Genomic DNA, 16,776 nt, shown 5'->3' with positions numbered 1-16,776 from the left:
TTCCAAGCCCAGGTTTGGGATCGTCCTCAGCTTAATTGGGAAACTTAGACGATACAATTATGAAAAACTTTTCTTCATAGTAAAGTATTTTATATCAGAAAGGGTGCAACCATTTTACCAAAACTATTTTATTATACAGCACATTTCTTGCATTTTAAACATTCTCAGAATGTATCAAAAGGTTTTTTGGTCAAAACAAAAATAACAAAAACAAAGATAAAAACTGACACTTACAACAATTGGTGCATTATTCATGTAAATTTAAAATGCAATAATTCCAGAATTATTGTTGCTCATCCTTATGAAAAGAAAAATAATTTCTGTCAAACAGTTTTAAGTAAGGTTTTTTCCAGGTGGCTCATCTAGGGTGTGGGAGGGGTAGGGAAATGGAAGAAATAGGGAGGTAATGTGTCTATTGCATATTATTTTATGATGTGAAATGTGTTCACATGAAAAATCAAATAAAGTTTACATTAAAAAAAAGTAAGTTTTTTTCCCTTTTTCTTTTAAGCAAGGGCTGGGATAAAATACTGCAGGGTGGCATCATCGTGAAGTAGAATGAAATGGACCATCCGTTTATGAACAAGATCTGCAAAAAAATAAAGACATAAAAGCTAAATAAAGGCTTTTCGGTATGCTCAATGCAACAGAAAACACAAAAACATGGGCTTGACTTATCAATCTGTGGTAAAAACATTGCATGCAAAAAAACTGTGGACGTTATGTCTTGATTTACCAAAAAGGTTTCCCCCACCAAGTCTCTTCTCACCAGACTCAAACTAGGATATGAAAAATAGAGAATTCCTGGCCAGGAAACAGTAGGCAATGATGTAGAGAATTGGATGTGGAATGGGGAAGTGACTCCCTGCTGGCATCACTGACTATGTTACCAGCATATGAACACAGATACCTATTATGGTAGGTATTAAAAGGATATTAAACTAAATTTTTTTAAGCACATCCAGCAGCTGATTTAATCACTTACTGAGTATGTATCTTTTACCAGCTTAAAGTGGAGCTCCATCCAAAAAGGGAAGCTCTGCTCGTCTGCCTACTCCCCATGTTCGCTGCCACATTTGGCACCTTTTGGTGAACTTAGACGGAAGTTCTCACCCCCCCCCCCCCCTGCACTTCTTACTTCACAGGTCCAGAAGAAGACTTCAGGCCATTTACAAAGTGCAGCAGGGAACCAGCTGAGAAGGCTTCACTGCTGGTTTCCCTTAGTCAGGATGGTGGCGCCAGCACCCGATAGAAAAATCGATTCAGGCGAGGACACCGCTGGATGCCTGGACAGGTAAGTGCCCTAATATTAAGAGAGTTAGCAGCTACAGTATTTGAAGCCGCTAACTTTTCATTTTTTTTGGGGGGGGAGCCTGGAGCTCCTCTTTACCCTAGGTTCACATCTATGCGGTTTTCAGGTGCGTTTTTGCAGTGCATTTTGCATTTTTTGAACATGCATTTTCGATGCTTCCTGCATTTTTTTTTTCCTCTTTAACAAACAGTGTATGGCTGGTTGTTAAGGTGTGGCCCTGGAAGCCGGCTGTCGTATCCTTTACAACCAAGCAGTCATTAGCTACCAGCGGGCTTCCCTGCTGAATGTAAAAACAAGCATTGCCAGCCAAAAATAAAAAAAAATAAATAAAAAAAATGGTATAGGTTCCCATACCCCCCCAAATCCCCTACTCAACCTTATCCGAGCTTGCAGCCCAGCAGGTCAGGAAAGGGAGGGAACAAACAAAGAAAAGGGTCTGTGGGATCCCGGCCCCCTTCTATGTGAATGAGTATTGGGTACCCCTACCCATTCATTAAAAAAGTGAATAAAGACACTATGCGAGTTTTTGACAAGTCCTTTATTAAAAAAAAAAAATGTCCCCCGCATGATATAATCGCCAATCATGATGCCCACTGCACTGCCGGACCCAAAAAAATAAAAAAAAAAAAGGTAACGCTCGCAACCTCTGCCTGTGAGAAGTTTCTTACATAGTTAAGGGGTGGGGACACCTGGCAACGTTAACTGTTGGCACCGCCCCCTGTAATGTCATCGACTAATGCATGCAGAGTACCCTATGTCACGGGGGCGGTACCACCAGGTGACATTGCCAGGTAGCCCCACCTCTTAGCTATTGAAGAACAGTCACACGGTGGAGCAAGCAGACGGCGGGAGCCTCCGAAACAAGCAGAGCTTTTTACATTTTTTTCGGGTTCGGTGGTGTGGCCCGTGTTGTGATTGACGATGGATTGACACCGGGGGACATTTTTTTTTTCGGTGAATAGGTAGGGGTACTATGTACCCTCTACTCATTCACAGAGGGGGGGAGCCAGGATATGTGGGCCTCCTTGGTAAAGGGCGCTTCCAGATTCTGATAAGCCCCCCCACAACCACCGGCCAGGGTTGTGGGGGAAGAGGCCCTTGTCCCCATCAACATGGGGACAAAGTGCTTTGGGATGGGGAGGGGGGGCAGAGCCCATGTTGAGTGCATGTGGCCTGGTATGGTTTGGGATCCTATATTTTTTTTTTTTTTTTTTAAATTGTGGCATCGGGTTCCCCTCAAAATCCATGGAAGACCTGAAGGACTTGGTAAGGAATGGGGCGGGGGAAATCCACATCATTTTTTTGCCCATTTTTTTCTTTTATTGCTGGCAATGCTTGTTTTTACATTCAACTGTCAGCAGGGAAGCCCGCTGCCAGCTACTCATCGGTTGTTAAGGATGCAGCGGCCGACTTCCCGGCCCATAAAAAGCAAAACACAGACATAAAGCACAAAATGCAAGTGCTTTTTGAAGTGTATTACATGCAAAACGCAATCTGCTGTGGGAAAAAAGACCCTGTTGAAGAACGCATAGATATGAACGTGTACTATAGTAAACCATGTTAAATAGACTTTAGTGCGTTTCTGCAAACTACAAAACGCACTAAAAAAAGCACAGATGTGAACCTAGATTCAAGATCCGGGGACGTTTTACCCCCTTCATGACCAGGGCATCGTTTTTTGCTATTTGGCACTGCGCTACTTTAACTGGCATTTGCGCGGTCTTGCAACACATGTGCAAATGAAATTTATAAAATTTATATAATTTTTTTCACACAAATAGAGCTTTGTTTTGGTGCCATTTGATCACCATTGTGTTTTTCATTTTTTGTTATATAAAACGAAAAGATTTAGGAAAAAAAAATAATTTCGGCTATAATCCAATATATCCAATAAAAAAAAAAAAAAAGAAGTATATCCACTCTTGTTGATGTCTTGTTTCTCAGAGGGACCCACATAAGTGTTTTGAGACTCTCTTGCTGCTGTAGTGGCAGCCTTGACATCTGGGGAGTTTGCACTCCTTTTGTTGGTGGTGGCAATACTCAGTCGAACACCATCTATTCTGCACATAAGATTGGTTGCCTTACCACTGACTATTGATATTTATGACATTGGGATGCATGGACTGATATGGATACATTTTAATTTTATATTTTTGTTCATTTACATGTACATTTGAATGATATTTGTTTAGGTTTAGTGCGCTACACTTTCCTTTCTCATGTAATCTACAGCTCCTTGAAAAAGTATTCATACCCCTTGACATTTTCCACATTTTGTCATGGTACAACCAAAAACAGTTAAATTTTATTGGGATATTATGTAATAAACCAACACAAAGTGGCACATAATTGTGAAGTGGAAGGAAAATAAATGTTTTTTTAACAAACAGCATCATAAAAGGTCAAGGAACACACCAGACAGGTCAGGGATAAAGTTGTGGAGAAGTTTAAAGCAGGATTTGGTTATAAAAAAAAAAAAAAAAAAAAATATCCCAAGCTTTGTGCATTTCATGGAGCACTGTTCAATCCATCACCCAAAAATGGAAAGAGTATGGCACAACTGCAAACTTACCAAGATATGGCCGTTCACCTAAACAGACAGGCTCGGCAAGGAGAGCATTATGCAGAGAAGCAACCGAGAGGCCCATGGTAACTCTGGAGGAGCTGCAGAAATCCACAGCTCAGGCAGGAGAATCTGTCTACAGGACAACTATTAGGCTGCATTCACATGTCAGCGTATTGATCGTGGGCAGAATCGCCGCAATTCTGCCCGCGATCCGGAAATAATTGCAAATCGCGGGACGCCTGTGCGTTGCCCGTGATTTGCAATAGCACCCCAAACGCTGTGCGATGTTGCCGCGATTTCCGCCTGCCGAATCGCGGTAACATCGTGCAAAAAAAATAAAAAATCGCGGGACGCATTACGCCCAAAAAAGTACACGAGCTTCTTTGGAGCGTAATGCGTCCCACGATTTTTTTTGCGAGATGTTACCGCGATTCGGCAGGCGGAAATCGCGGCAACATCGCACAGCGTTTGGGGTGCTATTGCAAATCACGGCAACACACAGGCGTCCCGCGATTTGCAATGATTTTCGGACGCGGGCAGAATCGCGGCGATTCTGCCCGCGATCAATAAGCTGACATGTGAATGCAGCCTAAGTCATACACTCCACAAATCTGGCCATTATGGAAGAGTGGCAAGAAATAAGACATTGTTGAAAGAAAGCCATAAGAAGTCATATTTGCAGTTTGTGAGAGGCCATGTGGGGACACATCAAAAATGGGGAAGAAGGTGCTCTGGTCAGATAAGACCAAAATTGAACTTTTTGGCCTAAAAGCAAAACGCTACATGTGGAGGAAAAGTAACACTGCACATCACCCTGAACACACCATCCCGACCGTGAAACATGGTGCAGCATGTTGTGGGGATGCTTTTCTTCAGCAGGGACAGGGAAGTGGGTCAGAGTTGATGAGAAGATGGATTGAGCCAAATACAGAGCAATCTTAGAAGAAAACCTGTTAGAGTCTGCAAAAGACTTGAGACTGGGGCGGTGGTTCACCTTCCAGCAAGACAACAACCCTAAACATACACATTCAGAGCTACAATGAAATGGTTTAGATTTAGATCAAAGCATATTTAGGTGTTAGAATAGCCCAGTCAAAGTCCAGACCTAAATCCAATTGGGAAACTGTGGAAAGACTTGAAAATTGCTGTTCAAAAAATGCAATCCAAGTCCAATCTGACAAAGCTTGAGCTATTTTGCAAAGGAGAATGGGCAAAAATGTCACTCTCTAGATGTGCAAAGCTGGTAGAGACATCCCCAAAAAGACTTGAAGCTCTTAGTGCAGCAAAAGGTGGTTCTACAAAGTATTGACTGAATACAAATGCACGCCACACTTCTCAGATATTGATTTGTAAAAAATGTATCATTTTTCTTCCACTTCACAATTATGTGCTACTTTGTGTTGGTCTTTTACATTAAATCCCAATAAAATACATGTTTTTGGTTGTAACATAACAAAATGTGAAACATTTCAAGGGGCATGAATACTTTTTCAAGGCACTGTATTTCCAAGTCATAACTGTCAAATTGCATGCATACAGGGTGAGATTTACTAAAAAAAACTGGTGCACACAGAATCTGGTGCAGCCGTTCATAGTAGCCAATCAGCTTCTAACTTCAGCTTGGTCATTTAAGCTTTAACAATAAAACCTGGAAGCTGATAGTGGTTACCATCTATGCACAGCTCCATCAGATTCCGTGTGCACCAGTTTTAGTAAATCTAACAAACAGCTTTATTTAACCGCTTTCTGACCGCCCACCGCCGATTTACTGCGGCAGGGCGGCCCTCCTGCACGAAATGACGTAGGTCTACATCAGCCGCGCCTGCAGCCAGGGGCGAGCGTGCGCTGCCAGCGGCGTGCTTTCGCCCCCACTCTGCAGCGGGGACTCCAATGCACGGGGCAGGCAGCTCCGATTGCCACTTGCCACCCGCGATCGCTCCCCGCTGAGAGAGAAGAACAGTCAGCTGTTGTAAACACAGCTGACCGTTGTTCTCTCTGGAATGATCACAGAGCTCCTGTGATCCTTCTATATAGGATCACAGGTCTCTGATCATTTCACAAGCCCAACCCCCATACAGTTAGAAACAGTCCCCTAGGTACACGTTTAACCCCTTGATCAACCATAGTGTTAACCCCTTCCCTGCCAGTGTCATTATTACAGTAACAGTGCATATTTTTAGCAAAGTGTCAAAGCAAAGTGTCAAAAATGTCAGTTAGGGGTCCGATCCGTCCGCCGCAATGTCACAGTCCAGCTAAAAATTGCAGATTGCCGCTATTACTAGTTAAAAAAAAAAAAAAAAAAAAACACAACAACAAAAATGACAAATCTTTCCCGTAGTTAGTAGACACAAAAACTTTTGCGCAAACCAATCGCTCATTGCGATTTTTTTTTACCAACAAAATGTCCTAAAATGTTAAATAATTTTTATTTTTTTTGGGGGGGGGGAATGTTATATAGCAAATTAACGCAGTGCTGAATCGCAAAATATGGCCTGGTCATTAAAAGGGAAAATCTTCCAGTCCAGAAGGTAGTGAATAGTACAGTGCTTCACTGAAAAGAACCCAGTTCAGTCGGATTTCAGTTTAATATATGATGTAACTTACAGTAACCAGTCACTGTATTTTGCATTAACTCATTTAGAAATTTTGAGGCTGTAAAATGGATGGCAGAACAAAAAACAAAAAAACAGATAAAGCCCACAGGTCAAAGGAAAAAAAAGGGGAATATTATACTATAAACATTTTGAAAGCAAAACTTACTACATATAGCTTTGTTAGGATTTACTTGCTGCCCTGCAAGAAACTGCAATAGTTTTTTAATGTCAACTCTGGCTTCTGACATGAGATCTGGGTCTCGTTCCGGAGTGCTATTCTGTGAAACGTCATCGGAGACTGCAATAGAAAGAAACAGAAATAGAGATTTGGCACTACAAAAGTTATTTAGTATATGTATTGTTAAATTATAAAGAATGACTTTATAATAAACTACTTTACTGACGTCAATATATAGCTGTAAAGACCTACCTTCCGCACTTTTATGAAATTTAACAGATAAACCCTAAACTTTAACAGTTTTACCCTAGCCAAAACTTTTTTCATTTATTTTTGTTTTGTATAGGTTAAGGCCCCTTTCCACGTGGGCTTTCCGATTCGATCCGCCCGTCAGTTTTTAAGGCGGACCGGATGCTCCATACAGCCCTATGGAGCGGCGGATGTTAGCAGAGTCAACTCCGCTGAGACCCGCTGCTATCGGATCCGATCCTGTCCGTGAAATCCGGACAGATGGATACCCTACTTTCCATCCGTCTGGAGGATCGGATATGAACGGACAGGCGGTCCATTATCATCCGATTTCCCCATAGAGAGCGGGGACCTGACTGCTCCGTCTGTGCACACAGTGCGGAGATGGAGCTGAAATCCGCCTGCTCAGCGGGGATGGGTGGATTAATCCCCCACTGAGCCGAACGGACTACGTCGGGCGCTTTGTCCGTGTGAAAGGAGCCTAAGGGTCTAGGTATGTTTTTATATATATATTTATTTATGTCAATAATACATTGTATATCCTTGTGTGTTGTGGTCATTAAGGTGTCCATCTAAGAGCCGGTTCACACTGCCACGACCTCTAAGTCGCTTCATAAGGGGCGACTTGTTAGCGCGACTTTGCGCGTATTCAGCGCGACTTGTATGATAGACGACTTTGTATTTTTCCAATCAGAATATGATGGTTCTGGGTCATGCTCAAATCACACAAAAAAAGTTCTTAAAAATTGTCGTTTTTGATAGAGAGCAAATTATTGAAAAAAAAAAAAAAAAGATTTTTGGATTTAGTGTCGGGGGGGGGGGGGGGGGGTTCTAAAAAGTGTACCTGTGAAGTTTCAGCTCTGTAGCATGTCCAGAACCAGAAAAAAAAGATCATTTTTCTTATAATTATTAATAGAGCAGGGTAGTGGCTCCTCTCCACCTTGTTGCAGGCATTTATCAGGCATTTTTTGGGCGTCTTTGGAGGCAGGCACGCCATTACTCAAGGGGATCGATTGCGACAAATAGCAGGCAAGCTGCACTTGGGAGGTAGGTTTTGGAATGGAACGCTTGTAGGGCATGAATAAAGGGACCAGAAAAGCCATAGTGACAAAGAACTGCAAACAAAGGATTAAATTTAAATGACCAAAGGGCATCTAGACTTAGGACTATGGTAGGGCGTTTAGTTTTAGACAAAAGTTCAATAGTGTCTCTTGTATTTTCACCAGCATGACTAGTAGGGACAAACCCAATTTGATCCCTATGGATTAGAGAGGGGAGTAAATGTGAGAGTATTTGCAAGCAGTTTTGTAGATATTTTGTAATCCAAATTTAATAATGCAATAGGGACAATAATTATCAGGTGTCGACGGGTCCTTGCCCAGTTTCGGAAAGACTGTGATAAAAGCATGTATGAATAGGGGGGTAAGGTACAGAGCCTTTCATCAGAGAGGTGAAAAGGTTTAATATATGTGTGGAGAGAATAGAGAGAAAGGTCTTATAATAGAAGTAAAGTAGGATCCTGGCGATTTGTGCGATGGAATGTGTCGGATAACCTCTGCTATTTCTTCAGCAGTAATAGGCACATTAGGTTTAGAGTGGTAGGCTGAAGATAAATTTAGGTAGTTTTAGAGAGTCAAAAACATTTTTAAAATTTTTCCAGCGTGAACTGGGATAGTGGATCAGAACTTGGACACGGTATGGGGACAATAGGTAGGAATACCATTTGGCTGATGTAAGAAGTCAGGAATGGAAAGGGAAGGACGAGGTTTAAGCCTACAGACTAGCCTTCTATGGGGTTTGTTAGCATACTCATAAAAAGTCTGTCTAGCCCATAGCAAGGATTTTGAGATCTTAACCATATCTAACAACTTGATACGGTTGCGTAGAGAACACTGGGAAAAAGGAGTAGATGCGTCCTTGCTGTGCGTAGTTGCGTAAGAAGCGTATATCTCTGAAGATTAGTATCACATTTTCAAACGCGAACCAGCGGAGATACATTCACCCCTAAAAAAAGGCCTTATGGGCTTCCCACAGAGTGGAAGTCTTAAACCCTGTGCCATGATTAGGTTGGAAAAATTCTGACAATTTCTGGTGAAGTTGGTCTTTAATAGTAGAAAAACTGTACAACGATTAGTTAAGACTCCAATGACAAGTTTTTGTGGTCGGTAAATATAGGGTAGGATCCAAAACTATAGGCGTATGCTCAGACCAAGTAATAGAATTGATTTCCAAAGCTACTAAACGTATCATAAGAGGTGCTGTCACAAAAAAGTTTATGTGAAGGAGAGAAGAATGTATATTGTTTATGGGTAGGGTGTTAAATCCTCCATGAGTCAAAAAGGTTGTGGGAGCTGATAAGTTCGAGAAAGGAGGTGGATAACCTGCGAATATGGATGGGTGGGGCTAGTTTGAAATGCATGTATTAAGATCTCCACCTATGATCATAAATGGCTGTGAAAAAGATTGTATTCTCTCAAAAACCTCTGTAAGAAACCTGATCTGCCCTGAGTTGGGTGCATATATGTTAACCAAAGTTAAGAATGTAAACACAACTCAGAATTAAAAAAACTGACCAGGTGGTTAAAAAAAAGAGGATTTAATGTGTTTTGGGCATAAAACGTTTAATTAAAATCACTACGCCAGCTTTTCCAGAAGGATCTGAAGCTACAAAGACGGCAGGGATATGTTTAGAGGAAAACTTAAATAATCCCCCTGCTCTAAAAAATTACTGGAACATGACCACATCTTAGTTAGAAGACTTGAACTCCTTCAGAGCAAGCCATTTCTTATGAATGGAGTTCAAGCCCTTCACATTACACTAGAAAATACTTAAAGCCATATCTTATAACAAGAAGGCAGTGTAAACGTTATCCAATCAATAAGGGCAAAAAGCAAGGTCTATGGTGCATAAGAAAAAAAAAAAAAGTCAGTATATAAACACTCGAGGAGTTGGAGACAACAGTTGAGATAAGATGCAAAACCAAATACAAGTCAAAAAAGGACCATAAAAAAATAAACAAACACATGATTGAGAAACCTGAGAAGGACAAAAACCCTCAGGAGTCCAAGGCCGGTGCCTAGGACAGTGGAGAGGAGCAAGGTGACCTGCAGGCTTTGACACTTAGGCCCCGAAACCGTGTAAATAAAAAACATACATAGGTGGAAACGACCAAACAGGTTATGATAATTCAGGTGATTCCCATGCGTAAGGAATCAAGACTTTTAAACTTGACTCTGCAACACACGGATGAAGGCAAGTCATCCATGTAAATGTAGAGCAGCATGATGATCAGGAAGAAGTCGTCAGGTGGGGTATATGGAATGAGCAGCACGTTGTGGAGTGGAAGACGCTTTCTGTTATCTCTGCCGAAAAGGGGTCCAGATTTTTCCAGGGGTAGAAAGCGGTTTTGATGTGCACCCCATCTTTTGAGGCAAAAAACTGTAAAAGGGAACCCCCAGAAAAAAAACGGACAATGTCTCTAGGATTTGCGCCTGATGATGGTTTGGGGCCAAAGATCTGTGAGCTTGATCAAGGCACCAATCTATGTCCGGAGGGGCCAGGGTGTCAAAAGACGCAAGAAAAAGGGGACGTAATTCCTGGTCACTTAAAGATTCAGGGACTCCCCAAATCTGCACATTTTGGCAGCGTTTCCTATTCTCTATGTGCTCTTGTTGCATATGGATTTGTATGGATTTGTGAGACTGTATGCTTAAGAGCAGCATTATCTTCTTCCAGAACATGCACGTATTGCACCAGTTCACCAAACTTATTTTCCAGGGTATCAACTGAGTAATTTCACCCCTAAGCTCGTTTAAAAATTTTCCACACTTCTTTGGTGATGTTGTGGGTTAAATCCTGTAGCAGAGTATGTAGCTTTAAATCTAGGACCTCCACAGTCACTGTCGCGGTGGGTTTCGGCAGTGGGGTTGAGGGTTTCTGTGTAGATTGCCCATCGGCAGCCGTAAAGAGATCAGCGAGCTTTGGCGGGTCCTCCCGATTACTTGAGGCCAGGGATTGCGGCCTAAGCAGGAAGCAATCCATAAGTGGAGGCAGCCGGGAGGTCAAGTGTTGGCCATCTTACAAGATGCGCATGTGCCCCTTCAATATTTTTTTGAATCACAGACAGGTATGACATTTCCAGATATTTTGAGAAAAGTTAGAGTAAATTTAGAAGTCTTTATCTACCTGTTCTGAGTTGAAATAAAATTATTGAATTTAGAGGATTTAGAGGATTAGTATGATATCCAGGTAACACTTGCAGAATGAAAAGTTATTCTTAGGCCCCTTTCACACTAGTGCGACTTGTCCCGTGAGTTTGGACCGCAAAATCGCATGACAAGTCGTTTTCCGTTATTTTCAATGAGCCCCATTCATATCAGTGCGTTTTGAAGTCACACCGACTTCAAAGTAGTTCCTGCACTACTTTGCCACGATTTGATTGCGTTTTGAGCCATAGCCATTGCTTTCAAAATCGCGGCAAAGTCGCTGTAAAATCGCGTCTCATACGTGTGAAAGGGGCCTTATGTTTATCCCAGGAAAGTTTCCTCTAAACTGTATCCAAAGCCAAAACTTTTTATGTTTGTTTTGATATAGTGGTTATATGGTAAGTTTGTATTACTCTCGGACATGATTAGGGAGACATCCTTTATTTGTCTTGTGACGGCGGTCACTGGGACTGAAAGTGAGGAAAAATCTGATGAAATCTTCCAATGGAGACAATTGTTTTAGTGACAGCTATCTAAAAGGGGGTTTCCCTCATTTTGGGAGAAGAGAGGGGTTGTGTCTGACCATATTTATGCAAATGAATATCCATTTCTTTGACTTAAATTTGGGCTCTAAGGCAAATGTTACACCGAAATGCAGTTTGGCACTTAAGAGTGGGTCAAAATTCTCCATGATGATGTGACACTCCAGTCAAGCTACAGATAAGGTTTAATCATTTTTGTTCAAACATTTATTCACTGAAAAGATTCATTTAGTTATACACACCTATCATTGCACATTTCATAATCTTATGAACCAAGGAAATGACATGAAAATGATAGAACTGTTTTGTCCCTCGGGTTGCAATTCTAGATTTTATTCCACGTACAAAGCAGACACTGAAATATATATTGAAAAGTCGTTCTATAACCACATTTCCTGCATCCATTTTTAGAACTTTAATGAATGGCTATGCTTCTACACCCTTTACATGCTACATGTTCTGATTTCATAATCATGGCTTCACCCTGTAATTCTTTATGAGCCAAGGCAAAAACAGTAACGTAGTGCATTACAGTAGATTTATTGCTTCACTTATCATATACAATTACTGACTCTACTAAATAATCAATTAGCATTATTCAGCTTTTATTGCTACATTATTTTATAATTTCACAGAAAATAGGTACAGCTGTTCCAATACACAGTTGATGTACAATGCCTTAAAAGAGACGCTTCGGTTTAGACTAAGCACATTCAATTAAATTACCACCTTTCCAATAATAACACAATACAGAATTATTGTGATCGCAGTGACCTAATACATGTGCTCATATGGAGAAGTGCAGCAGGATCAGAAGCACAGGAGCAAACTTCAAACACAGGACTAGGGTTTGATTATAAATATTATATATATGCACAAAGTGCAAAGTCTTTCTTTATACGCGTTTGCATGCTTTACTATTCAAGTGCTGTCTAAAAAATACTACATGAATGTTTTAAGAAGTCTTGGGGCATTTTTTTTAACCTGCTCTGTGCAATAAGTATTGCTTAGAGCGGCTTCAAAACCTCCTCCTCTGGGGTCCCTCTTGGCTCCTCCTCTTCTGTGTGTGTGCCCCCATAGCAATCTGCTTGCTATGGGGGTACACCTGTGGGCATGCTCCCAAGCTGGGCTGTTTGTATCCATAGATACACGCACCGTGACTCAGCCCCACCCCCTACTCCCTTCTTACAGGATTTAAATGACAGCAGCAGGGGCCAAAGCATAGGGAACATAGACCAGCCCCGGCGGGCACAGTGCTGGATCAAGAAAGGACATTTACTAGGACATTCTGTACATTAATGCAGCGAATGTATAAAGGTAAAAAGAATGTGAAGCCTTTAGAACCACTTTAAAGCAAAACAAAATATGAACCTTTATCCCCCTGCAGACAGAATAAATCTGCCATTCTGTTCTTCCATAACTAATATGAGCTGCCTGAACATAGTTTATCCATTGAATTGAATCTAGTAATCTTCATACCAGACATAGGTGTTCTCTCCAGAACTGTCAAATCTGTAGACCAAGGCAATAGAGGAACACGGATAATTAGCTTTTTACATTTTCTTCCCCCAGCCACCCTGCACATAAAGCTTTTTGTTGAATTATCTTTTAATGAAATTTGGATGAATATTTAATAGTACTTTCCCATCTCCACAAGAAAGAAACGGTGTACATTGTCTGAAAGAGAGAAGATTAATATTTAAATCACTTACCCCAAGGAGGATTTCCTAAATCTTTGAAGTGAGTTGAAACAGATACTAAGTCAGTTTCTATTTTTAGGGTAATTTCTCCATTTCGGTTTGCCTCAATAACCTTTGGAAAATACAAATATAACAGATATTTTAACTTGCGATAACCAGAACTGCAATTTCTAAGTAATACCAACATTAGTGATCACATATTGGGGTTAATTTACTAAGAAGATTATTATTATACAGGATTTACATAGCACCAACAGTATGGGCAGCAATTTACATATACTTGGTTACAAAGATCTATCATGCAGCTATGCCACTGAGCTGGGAATGGAACTGACAGATTCAGCATTAATAAAAATACAGTTCTCATATCAATTCTTATAGAAAAGTATGTTCCTGCAAGCATGCTACAGAGTGAGACTGGGACCCTTACACCCCTGCTGAGTCAGACCACTAACTCTGCAATCAACAGGGAATGTGTTGGACACTTTCAAAGAAGAGTAAGTGCCTCATTCTGCAGCATGTTGACAGGACACAGACTTTTCTGTTTTAGGTGTGGCAGGCTGAGGCTGCTTTTAAAGAAAATGAACGGTAATACTTTAACCTCTTCAGTATAGCCGAAAAACTAACTTTGCCGGGAGCCTGTCCTTGGATGTCCACCCGTGATCTCGCTAGCTGCTCCTTCCGACTGAATACAGTTTGGAGTAAAGGACCAATTACAGCGGCCCTTTACCAGGTGAATAGCTGTATCCAACGACGGCTGATCACGATGTAAACACAAAGCTTGTTATCAGCTTTCCTTTCCTCACACTGACAGCATGAGGAGAGAAGAAGGGAGCCGATAACTGGCCTGTGTTAAGGGGACATGTACACTGATTATTAGTGTTCTGATTATTAGAGCAGTCCCAACAGTGCCGGCAATCAGCGGAGCCCTGTCAGCGCCCATCAGCGGAGGAAAAATTACCGGTTTGCAAAATTGTCTAACAAACAATTTCATTTTTTTTTTTTTTTAATTTTCAGACTTTTTTGTTTGTGGAGCAAAAAAAAAAAAAATTAAAAACCCAGTGGTAATTTAAATACCACCATAAGAAAGCTCTATTTGTGTGAAAAACATTATAAAAATTTAATTTGGGTACAGTGTAGCATGATCGCACAATTGTCAAAGTGTGACAGCGCTGAAAGCTGAAAATAGGCTTGGGCAGCAAGGGGGTAAAAGTGCTCAGTAGACAAGTGGTTAAACATTTTATTTCGAAGCATCAGGAAGTAATTTGACTGATTTAAGCTAAAAGTTAAATTGCTATTGTATTTTGACAATGAGTATGCTTTCCTGCCATCAGAATACATTCATCAGCACTGCGGGCTATAGCAGGTGGCACTGATTGAGTGGATGTTTTCTAACAGGTTAGTTTTACAGAAGGAGATCAAGAGGTCGACTTCTGTACAACCAGCCTGCCCATAGATGGATCAAAATTTGGCCAGTCACTGCTGAACCGGACGAAATTCGCACCATCTAGGACTGGCTTTAGTCTTCTAAATTACCTGGTTCTAGTGGACTCAGTAGGCAGCTTAAAAATAGATCTAGATGTATTTTAAAGCACAACATACTATGAATACTATTAATATTTGCAAAAAATAGCAATATTTGTCGACTTTGATGGATGTACTGTATCCTTTTTTTTCAAACAAACAAATATACTTGTATGCCAATTCCTAAAACTGATCATCATCAAGTGAGCAGAACTTACTATAAAATTGCTTAAATTCTTCATTCTCTCCACGACACTCTTCATAGTTTTAATTGCTGGCAAATATATGCTTACCTAAGTAGATGAAAACCAAAATACGAATCTAGTCAATACAGTATAATATAGCATTAAAATTGTTTCATGTAAATGAATTTCATAACTTAAAGTCCAACTTAGATTTTTTTTATTTTTTTTTTACATTTTTAATTTTAGTATAGACTAGGTTGGATTAGATTTGTGGTTATCAACTTGAAAACAATAGAAGTCCTCAAGTGCGGCCCCAGACACTTCCAGAGGGCCGCACAATAGCAATGCCTCTTTGTATGTTAAAGTGTACTGCTTCAAGTTGGAAGCCCTTTTAAAAGTGTTAAGGGCCGTACACACTTGACGAAAATCGGACGAAATATCCTCCGATTTTTCTCTGTCTTCTCAGCGTTCATTACAGTTTTTAGTCGACAGTGCATACATGTTCACGAAATTTCTCGTACGATTTTTTTTTTTGGCACATTTGTTCCTAGACTTCTAGGTTGTCAGCAACTTCAGATCATGCGCAGTCTTTCGTATCCAATTTTTCACAGACGTACTGCATACACATTAAACGAAAATCGGTCGTCTAGGGACGGACGAAAAAAAATTTTGGTGTTTGTCCCTCCGTTTTTTTCGTTGAAAATGTCGGCATCGGCTGCTGAAAGTTGTGTACACACTAGGCAAAAATCGGACGATTTCACATCGGGAGGGAATTTTCGGCAGATTTTCTACTAGTGTGTACCCTGCTTTAGGGTCATCATCAATGTCAGTGGCACATTCTTGTCAATGGACTACAGGAGTATTTAGACAATAGCAAACAAAAAAAGTGACTAATCTATTACAACCCCTCCCACTATGACTCAGCTTTGCAAAAATTCCTATTTGTTTAAAATTACTTGAGGAACACAGGATTCAGAGACATTAGTATGTCCAAAAGCAGTCCAACTAATGTGTGGACAACAGAGCAAACAATGCTAACAAGCCCACAAAAAAAAAAAAAAAAAAAAAAAAAAAAAAAAAAAAAAACTGGGGACCGCCTGAAGCTCAAAATGCTGCCTATGAAGCTACCATCAGATGAAGCCCAAACATCCTCCTGGCAAAATATGGAGAACATGTGAACAAAAGAACAAGGGGCAGCCATGCAAAATCTGGGAAACAAATGCCTGTTGCCAAAAAACCCAAGAAGCACTTACAGATCTAGTAGGGTGTAGCGTGATAGGAAAGGGTAGACCATGATATTTAAGGTCAGAGCTTGAACAATGATATGCCTGAGCCCCCTGGAAATAGTGAAGCTGGTACTACTTTGCGGGAGCCAGACAGAGGGATGATAGCACAATGTTCTGGTTGATGCAAGAGGCTGAAATCACCTTGAGAATGCCTCAACATTACCTCGTCTCTGTGTAAGACAAAGACCAGGCATCCAGTTCAGACACACACCTGGCAGAGGTAATGGCGATAAGGTAGCCAACCTTTTGAGAAGGCTTGGTAAGAGGGAGATCTCAAACAGATTGAAAGGGGAGTTTAGGTGCTGAAAGAACCAATGGAATGATGGGAGAATGTACAGATCAGCCACATGAGAAACACTCTGTACAAAAGGTCCTAAAGAATGGGACGCTAGCAATCTCTGGAATAAGACTGCAAGTGCCAAGATTTGAGATTG

The 16,776-nt window shown here is 40.9% G+C and overlaps 1 protein-coding gene across 2 annotated transcripts in view; it reads right to left on the bottom strand.

Annotated features, from left to right (window-relative positions):
- Positions 1 to 506: 506 nt before the first annotated feature.
- Positions 507 to 16,776, bottom strand: part of HUS1 (HUS1 checkpoint clamp component) — a gene marked incomplete at its 3' end in the record, with an annotated part of 31,597 nt that continues 15,327 nt past the window's right edge. The window contains exons 5-8 of one of the 2 annotated variants that reach the window (XM_082258277.1): positions 15,090 to 15,164; positions 13,360 to 13,459; positions 6,639 to 6,770; positions 507 to 589 (exon numbers count right to left, since the gene is read on the bottom strand). In XM_082258277.1, coding sequence (XP_082114403.1) covers positions 507 to 589; positions 6,639 to 6,770; positions 13,360 to 13,459; positions 15,090 to 15,164 — 390 coding nt within the window. The remainder of the gene's footprint in view (positions 590 to 6,638; positions 6,771 to 13,359; positions 13,460 to 15,089; positions 15,165 to 16,776) is intronic. The other variant, XM_082258278.1, reaches the window with a different exon arrangement.

The sequence above is a fragment of the Pelophylax lessonae genome (genome assembly GCF_965119305.1).
Source record: "Pelophylax lessonae genome assembly, chromosome: 5".
Lineage (NCBI taxonomy): Eukaryota > Metazoa > Chordata > Amphibia > Anura > Ranidae > Pelophylax > Pelophylax lessonae.
The sequence above is the reverse complement of the archived record's forward strand: the minus strand, read 5'-3'. Positions and strand labels throughout refer to the sequence as shown.